At 43.7% G+C, this 18816-nt stretch overlaps 2 protein-coding genes across 2 annotated transcripts; one reads left to right on the top strand and one right to left on the bottom strand.

The window, feature by feature from the left end:
• Positions 1-642: 642 nt before the first annotated feature.
• Positions 643-14174, bottom strand: LOC310823193 (myelin protein zero-like protein 2). Its single transcript, XM_083695955.1, has 5 exons — positions 13963-14174; positions 5581-5750; positions 4637-4847; positions 3684-3849; positions 643-2146 (listed from the first exon to the last, which is right to left on the bottom strand). The coding sequence occupies exons 1-5, from the start codon at positions 14015-14017 to the stop codon at positions 1993-1995; spliced, it is 756 nt and encodes a 251-aa protein (XP_083552081.1). The 5' UTR covers positions 14018-14174; the 3' UTR covers positions 643-1992.
• Positions 14175-15170: 996 nt separating this feature from the next.
• LOC310823035 (T-cell surface glycoprotein CD3 epsilon chain-like) lies at positions 15171-18740 on the top strand. Its single transcript, XM_083695702.1, has 5 exons — positions 15171-15422; positions 15795-16016; positions 16776-16922; positions 17466-17518; positions 17723-18740. Exons 1-5 carry the CDS (start codon positions 15353-15355, stop codon positions 17780-17782), a joined length of 552 nt encoding a protein of 183 aa, XP_083551828.1. The 5' UTR covers positions 15171-15352; the 3' UTR covers positions 17783-18740.
• Positions 18741-18816: the final 76 nt, after the last annotated feature.

The raw sequence follows: 18816 nt of genomic DNA, 5'->3' as shown, positions 1-18816 counted from the left end.
CTAAGCTCTGTCAGTCAGTAACCAAAGCTGCACCAAAGGGATAGACTTTGATCAATACACACACACACACACACACACACACACACACACACACACACACATACACACACACACACACACACACTACTACTTAGCAATGCACACGCACGCACACTCTCATCAAACAAACAAGCACGCACAGACACAACTCACAGACTCATGCATGCTCCAGCATACCTCAGTGCTAGAACTCAAACAATGAAACGTACCTTGACACAAACGACAAACACATGAAACAAATGATTTACAAGGGATGGCAGATAAAAGACAATGTTACAATATGGCAGGTACCATATTGTATAATGGTGCACAGATAACGTAGTTTGCCTATTGTAGCGTTTTGTGAGGTATTAGAAGTGCCATCTACTGTGATGCTACTAAGATACTGTGTATCAGGGGAGGCTCGTAGAGGTAGAAATCGGAGGACAGGCTCATTGGAACGGAACACACGTGTTTGATAACATTCCACATTCTGTTATGCATTACAATGAGCCCATCCTCCGATTTCTACCTCCACCAGCCTCCCTTGCTGTGTATGTAGGCCTACTCTTCTTTCGAGGTTCAAATTGGAGTCACATTGTCATCACACTATTAGACCAGCAGTTAGTCATGAAAGGGGATTTTTATTATAAAACCTCTATATAACAAACTGTTACATTGACTTTGATCTTTGAAATGTTAGGATAAAATACCTCTTGTAGATCTAAAATTCTGAAACATCAACAAAAAAAAATTCACTTTGAAAAACCGAACACAGTTCTGTAAAATAAAACAATTTTTTTTTATTTTTTAAAAAAGGGTTAGAATGTTAGTAGATAAAATCCTTTCTTAGTGGAGAACAAAAAGAAAAAGTCACAAGGACATTTTGCAATCAAAGGGTTTTCAGATCTGGCTGCTCACGACTCTCTTCAGCTCGCAGTCTCCCACGCACCCCGAGTACTGAGGACAACTCCTCTTAGCTCATAGCCCTTTGAAATGGAGCTACCAACTGACTAGGAGACCATTTTGAGATTACAACTGTTTCTGATTGGTCCATGTATGTTTGCCACCCTGTTCTATTGGTTGTAAGCAAGTGCAGTATAGTACCGACATTATAATACGGGGCTCATTGTAGGTAAACATACAGTTATTATCTCATCACAGCCTTGGACAACCTATATTCCATAAGCCAAATGTCGTGCTTTGGTTGTGCTGGTTGATAATATTTTTTAACAGTGATTTGGCACCCCTAACTCAAGGGAGGCTGGTGGAGATAGAAGCTCTCCATGCAGAGGGTGATGTGGCTTTGCACTGTGATGTGGATCAATTGACACTTGAGCTGATTCCTCTGGTAAAGTGATGGAACAATGACGTGATGGAACAATGAAGAAGGACCATCCAATCCCGTGTGTATCTGAGTCTTCACCTCACACAACCGAGGCTGGCAGAGACCCCCTTGGCTTGGTTTGGAAACATGTTGGTATTTCCTATGAGTGAACCGGTAATGCTAGGAAATAAACTCATCCCAATAGAACATTCGTGTTTAGCCGGTTACACGTTACACACATTCTTGATGAGAAGCCGTCTTCTGTCTGTTCTGTGTTGGGCAGTGTTGTCAGTGTTATCAGTCCGTTGTCCTGGCACATCCTTTGTCATCTCCGAACCTTCATCATCATCATCATCATCATCATCATCATCATCATTATCATCATCATCAGGTAGATCTCTCTGATCTCTCTTTCGCCCATTCTTGTTCTAGAACCGTCTCCAAAAACAGCTTGTCCTGATGTTCTCCCGGAGGGCGCTCACACGATTGTCCGACATCTTGTTTCACATCTCAGCATCACAGCGCCTCGTCTCAAGTCAGTTCCGTACTGAGCACGTCTGGTCTCCGAGCTCCGTGCCTCTTCTTCCCCGATGTCCTGGTGTCCCATTCACCCGTAGAGAGTAGTGTTGCGGTGCCGCTGTCCCACCTCAGTCGCTGTCATCTCTGTCTTCATCAGTGCTCCTCTCGTCTTCCTCAGAAGAGCTGGGGTCTTTGGTGCTGGCTTCCGAGATCATCCCGTCATCACTGTCAATCTCATACTCTTCCTCATCGACATACAGGTGTGCAGACCTCAAAGGGTGGCTAAGACACACACATACACACACACACACACACACACACACACACACACACACACATATACACACATACACACATTCAGGGACGTATCCACATGGACATACACACAGACACATACATACACACACACACACACACACACATACACACACACACACACACACACAGAGGCAAAGCCCAGAGACATGGGTCAGAGTCGTACAAGGAGATGATGAATTTGCCTTAAATAAGAAGACGCCACATCTTCTAGTGAAGCCATCTTGAACCAAAATGTCTGCTCTGTGATTAACCGAATTGTATTTGATTTTAGGGGTGGTTTGTAAAGGACAAGTCTGCTTGTCTTTGCCAGGCTTTTGTTGTTGTCAAGATTGTTTTTCAGAGCATGTCTGGTTAAACATGATGTTAAATGTGTATCTTAACCTAAAGAAGAAGCACCCAAATCTGAAAACCCAGAGTAAAGCAAAGTACTGTTAGTATAGTCCCGTTCACCACCACAGACACCCAGGTAAACAGGCAGGAATGTGTCCAACTGACCACAGACAGGGAGACACACTGTCTACAACAGACAAAACAGAAACCGTGTTTCAACCACAGAGGTACGGTATGATATAACTGTAATATGTTTTAATCCAATGTCAATTGTTTCTTAAAATTTAGAATGAATTTGAAAGAAATAATTCAGTATTGACAATACAATACTTGAGAAATGTCTGTTTTAAACAAGTGGCCTGTATCTTGCGTTGAATATTGAACCACAGTTTGTGTCACAACATTTCTGCGACTCCACACAAAATGAAATCTCAGAAATACAAAAATAATTTCTAACAAAATGTACAGTCATAGTGTCAGTGATCAGCTGTGAACCGGAACAGCGATCATTCAGTGTTTGAACTGAACCAGCACAAGATGAGGAAGGCTGATGGTACCTAAACCATCGTGGACGTTGAGTCACTAAGTGCTAGGGGATGTGGTCTGATATCGAGCTGATGTTAGAGTTTGTAACTGATTAGTAAAATCACAATAGAAAACAAAAATGTTTATTTTCCATCTCTACCTCGTTAAAAAAAAATCTACTCTACACAGGAAATGTATGTATGAAATGATGCCTTTTTGTTATACAGGAAAATATGAATATATACAATTGTTTTTCATAGAAGGTGCTTAATGGCATTAAAATAACAGTTCCAGCAGACAAGGTCATCTACAGTGATTTAAAGTCTAAGGCACTTTTAGCATTTTAAGTCTGTTCTGTAAAAACAAAAAAAACAGCCGCCCAACAATTTGTCCAGGTTTTTGGTTCCAAAGCTGGGATTGGGCAGTCGGAGGATGAGGAGAGTGTTCCTTAGCCCCAGTCCCAGAGGGGAGCACCACACACCCCAGCCAGTAGGGGGAGACAGTGAGAGAGATCCATCTCCCACACACACACACACATACACACACACACTCTTGCTATTTCTCTCTCTCTCTCTCTCTCTCTCTCTCTCTCTCTCTCTCTCTCTCTCTCTCTCTCTCTCTCACTCTCTCTCTGTCTCTCTCTTACCACACGGTAGGGTCCTTTCTCTCTCGCCGCGGCACTTCCTCAGAGTCCTCTTGGCGGTCTTTCTTGCGGCAGCGTCTGATAGACACGATTACAACGAGAAGGAGGACCACACCTAGGATGCCACATGCGATGTATATAGCCAGTTTGACAATCTCAGAAATGGAGGCTGCCAGAAAGGGAGACATAAGATCCAGTGTTACAATCTAAGAGGAAGAAGCTGCCAGAAAGGGAGACAGAGGCCGGAAGCCTTTTCTTCATTGTTAGGAACACGACTCCTCGCCTCCTCTCCTCCGTCCTCCACTCGCTTCCTACTGAAAACGTATTGGAGGAGAAGACCGAGGTTCCTCCCCTTAGATATTCTTCTCCAATGCTTTTTTAGAACAAAGCGAGTGGAGGACGGAGGAGAGGACGCGAGGAATCGTTTTCCTAACAATTGAGAAAAGGCTACAGTGTTACTATCTCCAGGAAGGAGGCTACCAGACAGGGAGACAGAATACACAGTGTTACTTTGCAGTGTTACTTCATCTATTTACTTTATACTGTTTATCTTTTCACCCAGGGGAGGCTGGGGGAGGTAGAAATCGGAGGATGGGCTCATTGTAATGCATGGAATGGAATGTTTGATACCATTCCTCATATTGTTCCATTCCACGCATTACAATGAGCCCGTCCTCAGATTTCTACCTCCACCAGTGTCCACTGCTTTTGACAGAGGTCTGGATATAGCCGTTAGGGTTCAATTCAATTCAATTCAATTCAATTCAATTCAATTCAATTCAATTCAATTCAATTCAATTCAATTCAATTCAATTCAATTCAATTCAATTCAATTCAATTCAATTCATTGAGGGGCCATCAAGAAAAGGCATATTCCCACATAAATAATAATATGCAACATAGACCAAAGATACATCCTACAACTTGAGGCGAGTCAGAGGGGGCAGGGTGCTTACCTGTGGAGACCACCTGTAGACGCACCTCCCCCGCGTTCCCATGAACATCAGGTGGGTTCTTCACCTGGCATGTGAAGGTTCCGTTGTAGGTGAACTTGACCTCACGTATCAAGATGGAGGCATCACGCCCCATGATGTCACCGGCCCACACCGCCCGCTTACGGAAGCGCCCCTCCAGGGGGGGGAAGGGCTTATCGTGGAAGTAGAACACCTGGCAAAGAGAGAGGAGGTGAATGTGATTGGCTGATTGGCTGGCTGGCTGGCTGATTGGCTGGCTGGCTGGCTGGCTGGTTCTCTTGCTGACTGGTTGGCTGGCTGGCTGGCTGGCTGTTCTTCTTCACATTATGATTGTGTCTATGCCAAAGCAAGGTCGTCTTTCTAAAAAGTTAAGGCTGATTATAAAATTAAGCTTATTAGGATGTTGAAACAAGACCTTGAGGAATGAAAACACGCACACACATGCACACACTCTTGCTATTTCTCTCTCTCTCTCTCTCTCTCTCTCTCTCACACACACACACTCACACACGTGCACACACACACACACACACACACACTCACACACGCACGCACACACACACACATACACGCACACGCACACACACACACATACACACACGGACATGCACACACACACACACACATACACACACACACACTTGCTATTTCTCTCTCTCTCTCTCACACACACACATTCACACACGCACACACACACACACACACACACACACACACACACACACACACACACTTGCGCTCTCTCTCTCACACACGCACACTCTCTCTCTTTCACACACACTCTATCTCACACACACACACACACATACACACACACACACACACACACGCATACGCACAAATACGCACGCACACACACACACACACACACACACACACACAGACAGCTATGAAGGATGCCCATAGGGCCGTGTGGAGTGACTCACAGACTCTTCGCGGCCGGGACTGAGGGGGCGGAAGCTCCAGGAGATGGTGAGGGTTGCATGGTTGATGGGAGCGGTGCTCTGGAAGGTACACTTCAGCCGTACGTCTGTCCCGTTCACCGCCTCCACATCATCATGCGTGGACACCTTCATCCCACTGACCGGCAGCACGCCTGAGGGGAAAGCATTCATACAGCAACAAGTTACACAACAGCAACAACAACAACAACAACAACAACATGGGAAACATACAAAAAACAACATCAAAGATCATTAACATGTCACACAACTGCGTCACAGAGTAACACAGCATGTTATGCAACATAGACACTGCTAAGTACATGCGACAAAATCAATACACCCTGATAAGTCTACTCTACACATTATCAGACAAAGAACAACGGAATAGGAGAAAAGAAGAAAATTGGCCGAGTTTTCCCTCTCCAGAAGTATGGGCCCTACTCTACACACTGACTCAGGAAGAGACATTCGTTTAATCACTCTCCACAGTTCCTGTATCAATGCAAAACAACATTACATCAGGTTTCGGCTAATTGCGTTTGCTTTTCTGTGTGTGTGTGTGTGTGTGTGTGTGTGTGTGTGTGTGTGTGTGTGTGTGTGTGTGTGTATGTGGCCACATTCTCCAACCTAACCCTCTATTCTATCTACAGCAAAGGAGGCTGGTGGAGGTAGAAATCGGAGGACGGGCTCATTGTAATGCATGGAATGGAATGAGGAATGGTATCAAACACGTGTGGGTTGGGGGGAGGAAGTCTGATGAGCACCAGATTAGCACACTTCCTCATTAGAAACTACAAATCTGGGGGAATGTGTATGACCGACAGGGAACACTACCCTACACTACCCTACACCATACAAGCATCACTCAATTCAAACAGGTTTCCACCTCTCTGTAGCTACTTTCTGAAAAGTATTTCCCCAGGCTTTCCGAACTAGCAAAGCCTGGTCTCAATGAGGTTAGGTATCAAAATAGTAAGCAGCACTATCAGTACAGTATGCCATGTATGGGGGTCCATATCTACATAGATGGCTAGTTTGTTTATCTAATGACTTCACTCGTTTTGGCTGGGAAAGCAGCTGCAGGGTTTGGCTTACCAGGAACCTTTCTCTGTCTTATCAGGCTGCTTGGAGTTTCCTGTAGGCGGCCTCACCAGGCCTCACTGTACATTACACAGAGAGGTCCGTCTCTCATCACCACCAGAGCGTCCCCACTCACCCGTAATGTGTTTTAAATGAGCCTGCCGAAACTATGGGGGATGTTTGGGGCCGGGTTGGCCTATTCTCTTGTTTGGGGGGTGGAGGGGCGGGGGGGGGGTGATTCAATGGGTCTGTCCTGTCTGAGGAAATGCTCAGGGACGAGAAAAATGGCTCTATTTAGGATATCCATCAGAGCGATAGGATCAGAGCTGGCTATATCAGTCCTCAGTTAATGACCATGGCTGGCAGGACCTGGTCCAGGCAACACACATATACACGTACACACACACACACGCGCACACGCACACACACACACACACACACACACACACACACACACACACACACACATACATATATACACACACACACACACACACACACACACACAGAGATATACACATACACTCACATACACACACACTCACACACACACACACACACACTCACACACACACACTCACATACGCACACACACACTTGCTTGCACACACACACACACACACACACACACACACACACACACACACACACACACAGACAGTAGTGAGTGAATGTAGTGACAGCACACAGGGCAAGCATCAGCCTTCCCCTATTCATCTTCCAAGAAGAACTGGAGCAGCAGGGAGCAGTTGGGGTGGATGGGGGTGAGGGGGGTGAGTGGGGAGCCAAACACAGCAAGCTTGTATAGAAAGCTCTACAGGAGACTGTAAATAAAGCTATTTAAACTGGATTGTTGAACGTGATAAAATATTGGTATTTGATATTCGAGACGTGTGCTAGTACAAATAACGTGACTAACTGTGACCAGTCGCTAATATCGCTGAAAACCTGCGCAGTTTTCTACTGTCTCCGTTTCTGGGATGATGGGGAAAGCGAAATAGTAGAGCATCCAATTATATTTAACAGCCAAATATTTCCACTCGATGTCAGTTTTGCAGAGTTTGTTTCGGTGTCTCCGGTGACGTTTCACTTTTTATAATTATCGTCTCAAATGTCACACTATGAGGCACATCCTGTAGTTCTAACACTTACTGTGCATCGTACATCTCTACTCGTTAAATCCACTAATTTCCAGATGGATAAATAGCACTTAGTAATGCGCCTGCTAAGGAGTTGGCACTGATCTCATTTTGGATTCAAGAGGTTCAAGATTCTTTATTTGTCACGCAAAAGTGACAGTGCCACAGAGTAGTGCAACAATACGTTTTAAAATAGAATAAAATAAAATAAAATAGAAGTAATAAAAAATATAAACAGTATAAACAGTATAAACAGTATAAACAGTATAAGCAGTATAAACAGTATAAGCAGTATAAACAGCGGTGATGATGCGTTCTCTGCTGTAGTAGCTTTGGATGTCAGTATTTATTATGACTAATTATTGCTAATTAAGGCCTCTGAACTGTATAGGGATAGATAAATATATATCAGTATTTATCTGAACTGTATAGGGATAGATAAATATTTATCAGTATTTATCTGAACTGTATAGGGATAGATACATATTTATCAGTATTTATCTGAACTGTATAGGGATAGATAAATATTTATCAGTATTTATCTGAACTGTATAGGGATAGATAAATAGAGGTAAGGACTCAATAAGGATACTGGGTAGAGATAAGGAAAATATGTTCTAATTACTGCAATAACCTTTCCTGTAGGCTATGGTTTTCATATAGCCGACTGTACATAACTTACATTTTATTTCATAAATACTATACAGCGGTTCATTAGCAATACATAAACAAAATCTAATGAGTGTTTTAATGAGTGCAGTGAGAGATAGAGTGAGAGAGAGAGAGAGTGTACGAGAGAAAGAGAGAATGAGAAAACAAGAGAGAAAGAAAGAAAGTGAAGCACAGAGAGAGAGGGAGGGAGAGAGAACTAAGATAGAGAAGGAGAAGAGAGTGAGAGAGAGAGAGAGGGAGAGGAGAGAGACAGACAGAAAGAGACAGACAGAGAGAGAGCAGAGATAGTATGCTGTGATGATATCTCCTGCGTCGGGATCTCCTTGGGACCAGGGAGAGATCAGAGGTCATGCCAGGATGGGTTGTTTATTTATTTCTCCATCAGACTCATTTGCTTGTTTACTGTATGTTTCCACACCACACCCATTGTCCCGAAAGTCTTTTATGGCCTACTAATAACTAGCAATGCAGGGTAGAGAGTTCCAGGATAGTGAGTGATAGAGAAGACAGACAAAACTGAATAAAATGGCCCTAATGTATATCTCGTTGTAGGTTTAATCGACTACAGTGACACGCTAAAAATATTTAGACAATTAGACACAACTGTATTCATTTCATACTCTTCAGTCATTTAACAGTCCGCCTCCTACAAGTATGTTCCTTCAATTGCAATGATGCTGTGACCAGTCGGACTTGTCAGCTCACTTTAATAATCTTCCCACGAGTGATTCATCCCAAGGTTCAGCCTTATCTTATCTGTCATAGTTTCCCCGGAAATTCTTTCTTTCTACACAGCAGCTGTGCTGAAATTATGAAACCTCCTTGAGAGGTCATAAATAGGTTCTATTGTTGAGGAGAAGCCTGTCTGTCTCTGTCTGTCTGTCTGTCTGTCTGTCTGTCTGTCTGTCTGTCTGTCTGCCACTTGCCCGTCTGCCTGCCTATCTGTCTGCCTGCCTGTCTGTCTGCCTGCCTGCCTGCCTGTCTGTCTGTCTGTCTGTCTGTCTGTCTGTCTGTCTGCCACTTGCCCGTCTGCCTGTCTGTCTGCCTGCCTGCCTGTCTGTCTGCCTGCCTGCCTGCCTGCCTGTCTGTCTGCCTGCCTGCCTGTCTGCCTGCCTGTCTGTCTGCCTGCCTGTCTGCCTGTCTGTCTGTCTGCTGAGTGAGTAGCTCTCTGTCTAGAGATCTAGGTGTTGTTATCAGTCCAGAAAGTACGTATCTAAACACAGACTTGTCTACGTACTTACATACCAGGGGAGGAGGATGGGCTAATTGTAATGCATGGAACGGAATGAGGAATGGCATCAAACACGTTGAGCAACAAACTCTCCAAGGCGTCATACAGCTTCTTTATAGCAACTGATTGATCATCACATCAGGCCAGGGAGCTTCTGGATCAATAGGTCAATGGTGAGTACCTACGACACAGGGTGATCTCATCAATAGCCTCACTTTACACACCTGTGGAGGCTGGTGGAGGTAGAAATTGGAGGATTTGCTCATTGTAATGCATGGAATGGCATGAGGAATGGTATCAAACACACACAAATGGTAACCTCATGCCATTCCATGTATTACAATGGGCCCGTCCTTCAATTGTTATACGCCAAACACACAAAGACTTTAGAAATGTGTTATTTTAGCATTATAGAGAGAAAGGTTTAGGGTTAGGGCTTTCCAGTGCATGGACTTCTAGTGAATGACCGTGTGTGAACTGTTGTCTCTCTCATCAAGGAGGCGGTTTCAACCGGATTTGGATAGAAGAAACAACGTGATACTAACTCACCCATCACCAATCTGCACGGTCTCTTATCGCTTGTGTGTATGCGCATGTATGCGGGCGCGCGCTCGTGTGTGTGTGTGTGTGTGTGTGTGTGTGTGTGTGTGTGTGCGTGTGTGTTTGCGTGTGTGTTTGTGAGGGGAAACCTGACACTCTCCGCGGTCTGAAGGAAACACTTTGGCTGGGTCTTCGATACAAAGCCTTAGAAGATTACAAAGAGTCTCTTCTCTCTTTTGTGGCCAGAGATTTCACAAGCGCAGGTAAAGTTTACAAGGGTTCTTTCATAGAGGGAGAGAGGGGCTGAGTTCAGGTAACAGCCTGTGTTCATAGGCCAGGGGTACGAGCATCAGAGAGTGTTGACTGTTCTAATGGAGCCCTGCCCAGACATAGAGGCTATGGGTCTCAGACACCCCCCCCCCCACGGACAGCTATACAAATACTCTCCCTCTCTCAATTTCGTTCTCACTTTCTGTTCTTCTCTTTGTCTTTCACCACATCACTATATTTCTCTCTCGTCCACTCACTCTCTGTCTCTCCCCTCCCTCTGTTTTCAATGAAACGTTCACAGAGAGTAGTAGGATACTCCCAGTTTAAGTCTCTGACTCCTCTCCCCTCCCATCTCTCTCTCTCCTCCCTTCTATTTCTCTCTCCCCTCCCATCTCTCTCTCTCCTCCCTTCTATCTCTCTCTCTCCTCCCTTCTATCTCTCTCTCTCTCTCCTCCCTTCTCTCTCTCTCTCTCTCTCTCTCTCTCCCCCCCCTCCCATCTCTCTATCTCTCTCTCTCTCCTCCCTTCTATCTCTCTCTCTCCTCCCTTCCATCTCTCTCTCTCTCTCTCTCTCTCCCTCTCTCTCCCTCTCTCTCTCTCCCTCTCTCTCCCTCTCTCTCTCTCTCTCTCTCACGTGTTTGAAACCATCCCACCTTCCATTCCATGCATTATAATGAGCCCGTCCTCTGATTTCTACCTCCACCAGCCTCCCTTGAAGAGAGGATAAGAGTTTAATCTATCAAACCTCTCCCACCATAGCCTCAAAGCTAACTCCACAAGTTCCCACCTAGATTACTATGTTGGAGTGAAGTGCATGTCTCAAAAAGCGTCCTTAAGTGGGCCTCGGTCCAAACCATCGCAACCTGCCACACCAACGTGTTTCTTACGCTCTGCCTGAAAACCTTTCTACAATAATCATTGTAATGATTCACTGTTATTGTGAGCTTTTTACTGACAGTTCAGATGCACAGAGCCCCTATTGGGAGGTCTGACATGGATAAAGAGCAGATATTTGAATGGCAACAGTCAGTACAGCTCAATATAACCGTATCTCACACTGGGAATTCTTTCTCGTCATGACTTGTACGCCTTTCAATGTTCATTTGGCTTATTTTCGCCTTTAATGAATTTCCTCCAGGCTCTAGCACTTTTCTGAACATACTGCCACTGTTTTCATTGTAATCTTCCTGTTTGTGTGTGTGTGTGTGTGTGTGTGTGTGTGTGTGTGTGTGTGTGTGTGTGGGTGTATGCTGGAAGCACTGTTGTTTACAGCATTTTAAACACAGTTTTGAGAATGTGGCCTCCGGCCCACCACTGCAATGGAACAAACATGGATGCACGGGGAGTGGCTTTCGCATGAAAAGCACGGGAAAGTGGTGTGGAGCCCCTGGCTGTGTCTACCGTTGGCTGGTTGGATCTTGAGATAGCCACTTGGACAATCAACTGTACCCTGAGGATCTCCATTCACTGTTAAATTGACACCCGACCCTCAAGCTGTGTCAGCAGTTTAGCATGTCAAAACACATCACTCCTTTGTGATATTGACCTTTTACTAATGATCTTGTCTGTAATGAGTATATCACTGCAAATTAGATGCTATCAACAACACCAAATTAAAATATTTGGAGGCTATGCAACCAGCCCAGGCATTTCCATGTTCTGAATTATACTGCCTTCTCTACCAACCGTGTGTGTGTGTGTGTGTGTGTGTGTGTGTGTGTGTGTGTGTGTGTGTGTGTGTGTGTGTGTGTGTGTGTGTGTCTAAAAAAAAAACCTGAAAGTCGGGACAAGCTGCCACATGCTCTTAGTCTGCTGTTGTGAGCTCTTGTGCTCAGGAAGAGACTGGCGAACTACAGGAAAACGACACATGGCGAGAAGAAAGAACAGATTAATCAACAATGGCAACCGATCACGTAATGGTGGAGAGAGTATTGTTTTCTCAAAGCAGGAAAATATTCATCATTTCAAAAACGCCAGCGCGTTTCGTTATTTTAAATTAAAACCTGTTCAGCATGTTCTCTTGAGAACTTCCGTACAGCCTAGGGTCATATCATGATATGATAAACTACATGTAAAGGTTATGGGTTTGCCTCCACAGTTGCGTATGAAGGTGTTATTATGACAAAGCACAGTTCTGGTAGAGGCAAAATCTTTTAATTTACATGTAATCACATTTAATCGCATCATTTGAATGGGCAGTGTAAGAAGGATGGTATCTAATCTAACCTATCTAACGGTTTTATCTGACATTTATTTAATCTAGATTAAATATCAGACTAGTCGTGGCAAATTTCTAGGTGCAAATTAAGTGCCAACTGTTTAATGTACACAGAGACAGAATCATCGCTGGCGTATGTCACTTACAATCACGTTAACAGTTTAAAAGTCCGCTAATAGTTATTGTGGTCTACCTTCATTCTCTCAAAGTGCTCTCTACTCAAGCACTCCATTGATATAAAGAGGGACGTTAAACGCTCAGCAGGCGAGTGCTGTCAAAGTAAACATAAGCAGCTTGCTGACTGCCTGCATTATGAATTACCTATGATCGAGCTGTGCACATAATCCATTTACAGCCTACAGTTGAACACTGAGATTAAGACAAGGTTAAATAGGCTGTAATATCACAGGTGCCTAATGCAGTAGCCTAAACGAAAACTACAATATGTTTTCCGAATAGCCTTGGTCAGTTAGGGTTAAAGGATGGGGGAATTACAATTGTAATTATGATATGTTTAACATATCCACTGAGAATCGTTCGTGTAGATCTGCCAAGATAGCTCCTATGATCTAGTAGTGACATCCTGAGGAGCGCACTATCACGCAAGGACGGATACACATTTATCAAACGCAGGAAAGGAATCATGTTGCATGAAGCCTGAAGACAATGCGGCCATGTACTGTAAAGTAATTAAGGGATAGAGCACGGTCCCTTTTGCAGTCACATCGGAATGCTCCAACCCGATGCCAGTGGAGGGAAGTTGAGCCAAGATCCCACTTCCATTGACGCACAACGGGCACTTACGAGTTAAAGGTCCCGATGGACGCTCCTAGGGATGCGAAGTTTTTGTTTTCGCCTTTTCTCTGAAAATAATGCGTAAGCCTAGGTCTAGACCCACTTCTCAAGATGCCCGGCTAATGATATGTTGACAAACGGGTGTGTGATGAAAAAACCTGATCAAATGGAACTAATATAGCCAAAAGGAAAACAATAACATACAAAGACAACAACAACAATACTACTACTACTACTACTACTACTACTACTACTAATACTAATACTAATACTAATACTAATACTACTACTACTACTACTACTACTAATAATAATAATAATAATAATAATAATAGGAGGAGGAGGAGTATTAATAGTATTAATCTGTCGTATAAATTCGTATTTATCAGTCGGATAAAGGCAAATCACCAACACACTCACCTGAAGCTGCTAGTCCGGACAGGAGGACGAAGACATAAATCTGCTTTACGCACATTGGATGACAGGGTGTCCAGTGTCGAACTACCAATAACCTTTTGGAATCACCAACACCGTGAGTAATGTCTTTATAAACAGTAAACTCTGTCAACTCGAAAGTATAGCTCAGACTTCCGAGAAAACCTGCCCCAATCCGACCTGTACCTATACTGACGCTTCCAGATGATGGGCAACGCGTCTCAACTCGCCGCTGCCTTCACGGTTTCAACGCCCGCCCACCCTTTCCGGTGAAGTAACAACTCCTTTCTCCATTCCATTCCATACCTCATTCTTTCACTGTAAATTGGGACATTGAGTAGGTGCAACTTCCAGTCCAACCTGTTGAACTAGACAACCTTTCGAATTAGATTTTTGCTGCCATTCCAACTTCCCAGAGACGTTAACGACAATGTTTTCAACATTTTTAAAATAAAGTGATGATACATTGGTAAGCCTTAACCTGTGTGGCAGACTATCCACATGTATCGAGATAATGCTGTGTAATTGTAATTATCATGACTTGTTTGTTACATCAATCACATATAGTGGCATCATTGGCTAAAGCCATGAGAAATGTTCAGTAGGAAGAAATCCCATGGTAGTACGTTTCGCCAAAGTTGTCACCGTCTTAGTACACCAGGGGGCGCAGGCGACCTTTGTTTTCCCCTCGTGCACATCGTCTTGGTGCCACTGCTTCTCTACCAAACCTGTCAAGAATTCAGCTAACACCGTACATTATTGTCACAGGTGCTTTTCTACTGAGAAACTTTAGTCTCTAAAACCCATTGTCATATGCATATTCATCTACGCAACGTTATCTTCATAAAGATACATGTTTGGGGGGGGGGGGGAAACATACTGGCACAGCAATAAGAAAGGCATTACTGCAATAGACAATATGTCAGAACATCCAGTCCCACATTCAAAACCAAACGGTGTTGTTATGGGGCAAATAGATGTACACACGTATTGTACATTGTATTGATATGTTTATAAGATATGTATTTAAAAAAACAAATATGTAGGATGGAATCATGAACACATACTGTATATTCGTAAAGATAAGACATGATGGGTATTACTACACAACAAATGTAACCTTGGCATGAAAAAAAAAAAAACAAGCATCTACACTTCCTGTTTCAAAGGGGAGATGAGAATATAGAGGGAGAAAGAAAGATAGAGACAGAGACAGACAGAGAGAGAGAGAGAGAACAAGTTGATTTCAGGACTTTTTTTGTTGTTGAGTGAAGTTCTGATCTGGTTCATATCCCTATAACTTTGTTAAGGTTTACACCAGAAAAGCAAGACAGAAAAGACAAAAAGGAAGGACAGTCAGTGGGACAGAGATACAATGAGCCACGTCGACATGAATGGCGTGCTTGCCTTCCTCATCATCATCACAGCTACTGTGAAGGGCCAGGGTAATGAGACTGTTCTTTATTCAGTATGCTTGTCACTTTTATACCAATTGCTGTGTTGTAAAAATAGTGGTAGTTCATGTCCATTTTTGTTTAAGGAATTTTCGGGAGGTAAATAATATTCATGTTTTTCCATGTTAAATAAATGTCGTCCTCTGTGGCTCAGTTGGTAGAGCATGGCGATAACAACGCCTAGGTTGTGGGTTTGATTCCCGCTGGGACCATATATACTGAAAAATGTATGCACTCACTGCAATGTAACTTGCTTTGGATATAAGTGTCAGCCAAATGGAATATATATAAATCCATTTGATGTTAGTAAGTGAAATGGATGTTTAAGCATATTTAATTGAATACATGTATTTTTGTATCTAGATGTGTCATTCAGGCAGACCACAGTCACATTGACCTGTCCCGATGATGCACTTGAAGTACACGGCTGGTACAAAGGCAAAGACAAACTAGAAGGCACTGAAACTAATTTCGAATTAGAGCCATACAACGATGGAAAGAAAGGACATTACCACTGTCTGTATTCAACAGTAATCGATGACTCTACAGTGAAGGCACGTCATAATTTTTACGTGAAAGGAGTAGGTGAGTAAAAGGGGGTTTCAGTGCCCACATTTCTTTATTTTCACAAATGTGCTTGTTTACATTTCATGGCTATCTTGTAATGGTTTGCACATTACAATGTGTGCTCCACGAGAGGAGGCACAGTTTCAGCATCACACACCGATGTTCTCCATACCTCTCCTTTCACACATCTAACGAACCAGAAACACCTGTCAAGCCAAATATCCCATTACTTTTGGGTACCCTGATATAGGGAAACTATACATAAAACGTGTTGCAATTTCTGAATGATGAAACCATTATGTACACAAATACCATCAAATAAAAGCTGAGAATCTCTACTTTAAACCTCATAGTAATTGTTTAATTTTGGAGTGTAGAGCCAAAACAAAAATAAATGCTTCACTGTCCCATTACTTACGCAGGGCACTGTAGTATTCTTTCACAAACACTCCTCCTTTCTGAACATGTGTCAACCTCTCTTCTATCTACCTCTACCTTCAATACACCCTACATTACAATTTCTCATCTCTCCATCCAATTTGACCTGACGTCTTAACTCCACCATACAGTATCCACTCCAGGGGAGGCTGGTGGAGGTAGACATCGGAGGAGGACGGCCTCATTGTAATGCATGGAACAGAATGGAACATGTGTGTTTTTCTGTCCTCTTTCTGTTCCATGCATTACAACGAGCCCTCTGGTTTCTACCTCCACCAGCCTCCTCTGCACCATATCCACTCCTAACCCTTTTTACTGTGTTTGTCTTTGGTGATCCAGTGTGTGATAACTGCTATGAGTTGGACCCAATTCTGGTTTGCTGGGTGATCGTTGGGGACCTGCTTTTCACCCTAGCAGTGATGATCATGGTGTATCTGTGGGCTAAGAAGAAGAGAGGACCTGCAGCACCCACTAAACCTAAGACCGGTACGTACATCAGTGGAGGCTGGTGGAGGCAGAAATACGACCTAACCCTCTATTCTATCTACAGCAAAGGAGGCTGGTGTAGGTAGAAATCGGAGGACGGGCTCATTGCAATGCATGGAATGGAATGAGGAATGGTATCAAAACACATATGTTTGATACCATTCATCATTCCATTCTATGCTTTACAATGAGCCCGTCCTCCGATTTCTACCTCCCCCAGCCTCCACTGGTATACTGGATGACCCAGCAGCCAGCAGTGGCACAACATAGTCTTGCCACCCTATGATCAGAAAGACTTTTGGCAGAGTTAGAATTAAGGCAGTTCACGGTTTACAGAGCAAAACAATCTGTGGTGGTTGGAGAAGAAAATTAAGAGAGTGATTCTGTCTGAAAGACATGAGTTACACATACAAAATAAAGCAGTGTTAGCATCTTGAGTGTATGACTGTAGCTCTTCAAAGAGTCCCTAACAATGTTGTATACTGTATATCCCAGTGAAAACAATCAGTATTGTAAAACAACATTTGATATTTTTCCCTCTAGCGGCCGCACGTTCAGCAGGACGTGGTCCACCGGTGCCCGCTACTGACTATGAGGTGAGAGAGAGAGGAGTGGTGCTGGGGGGTTAGGGTTAGGGTTAGGGTTATGGATGGATTCATTGTAATGCATGGAACATGGAATGAGGAATTGATACCATTTCGACTGATGGACTGTAACATAAGCACTAATACCTGAATCAGCTTCTTGTTGATAAGTTGTTGTTGTTGTCGCCCCCCCCCCCCCCCCCCCCCCCCCAACAGCCTCTTAGGCTCAACAACAGAGACAGAGATGCGTACGCCCCTCTCAACATGGCTAGGTAAAGGTGGTCCTGTCACCTGCCCAAGCCTACCCCCCTCTGGTGTCCCTGAACCAGCAATCCTCAGCAGAGGAAAAAAGTGGGGTCGGAGAGCTGCGATTTAAATTTGCTTCGATTAAACAGCTCCTTATGAGTGTTGTAGTGTGTTGTTGTTTTATTTTGTTGCTTGATTAGTGTGTGTGTGTGTGTGTGTGTGTGTGTGTGTGTGTGTGTGTGGTGTGTGTGTGTGTGTGTGTGTGTGTGTGTGTGTGTGTGTGTGTGTGTGTGTGCGTGTGTGGTGTGCGTGTGTGTGTGTGTGTGTGTGTGTGGTGTGTGTGTGTGTGTGTGTGCGCGTGTAACAGAACACAGAATGCGTGCATGTGAACCAGAATACCTTTGATGCTTTTTCATCATTCTTTCATTGTGATTCAAGGTGTTGAAATCTACTGCATTTCATAACTGAGCATTGCCAAAATCTTAGCTAGTCTGAAATAGTGAGCCAGTGGGATGTCTACACCATCTGAGATGTTCTCCAGAGATTGTTTTGTGTGCTTGTGGAAACACAGCGTCATTTGTACACACAGCAGCGAGCCTCTCTCTAGACTCTTACCGTAATCAAAGTTCATGGAAACATTTCATCTTATGAGGCAGAGCTCAACTCAAGCCACAACCGCACCTCAGCCAAGCCTGCAGCTTCACCGCGCTTCACACAGCTTTGTCTTTCTCACGTACACAGTAGATTATTTCAAATTATGGCAAATTTCACATCTCTCTATCGTACAGATTAGATTAGTGATTGGCCCAGTCTCGCTGTTACTGATCACAGTGATCTCAGTGGAAACATTTCACCTTATAAGGTCATGAGTTAATTCTACCCTAATGGTGTCAATGGAAACAATTGTTTTGTCTCATGCAGTGGAAAACATGACTTTTTTCCCTTTCTCTTTTGACAATAATAAAAACGATTTACAAACGTACAAGAATGAATGTGTGTGATTGTGTTCTGTGTCTGTGCGTGTGTACAGTTGTTTCGTTCAGTGCTAAATGAGAGGCATTTAG

This window comes from Argentina silus, assembly GCF_951799395.1.
Source record: "Argentina silus genome assembly, chromosome: X".
In the NCBI taxonomy this organism is placed as follows: domain Eukaryota; kingdom Metazoa; phylum Chordata; class Actinopteri; order Argentiniformes; family Argentinidae; genus Argentina; species Argentina silus.
The sequence above is the reverse complement of the archived record's forward strand: the minus strand, read 5'-3'. Positions and strand labels throughout refer to the sequence as shown.

What these genes read in the sequence shown, in the direction of transcription:
- LOC310823193 (XM_083695955.1), bottom strand. Translation starts at nt 14,017, where the DNA reads ATGTGCGTAAAGCAGATTTATGTCTTCGTCCTCCTGTCCGGACTAGCA. An exon ending in GTCCGGACTAGCAGCTTCAG is followed by an intron (nt 5,751 to 13,962) that starts GTGAGTGTGTTG and finishes CTTTCCCCTCAG; the next exon opens with GCGTGCTGCCGGTCAGTGGG. An exon ending in AGAAAGGACCCTACCGTGTG is followed by an intron (nt 2,147 to 3,683) that starts GTAAGAGAGAGA and finishes TGTGTGTCTTAG; the next exon opens with CCACCCTTTGAGGTCTGCAC.
- LOC310823035 (XM_083695702.1), top strand. Translation starts at nt 15,353, where the DNA reads ATGAGCCACGTCGACATGAATGGCGTGCTTGCCTTCCTCATCATCATC. An exon ending in TTTTTACGTGAAAGGAGTAG is followed by an intron (nt 16,017 to 16,775) that starts GTGAGTAAAAGG and finishes TTGGTGATCCAG; the next exon opens with TGTGTGATAACTGCTATGAG. An exon ending in ACCCACTAAACCTAAGACCG is followed by an intron (nt 16,923 to 17,465) that starts GTACGTACATCA and finishes TTTTCCCTCTAG; the next exon opens with CGGCCGCACGTTCAGCAGGA.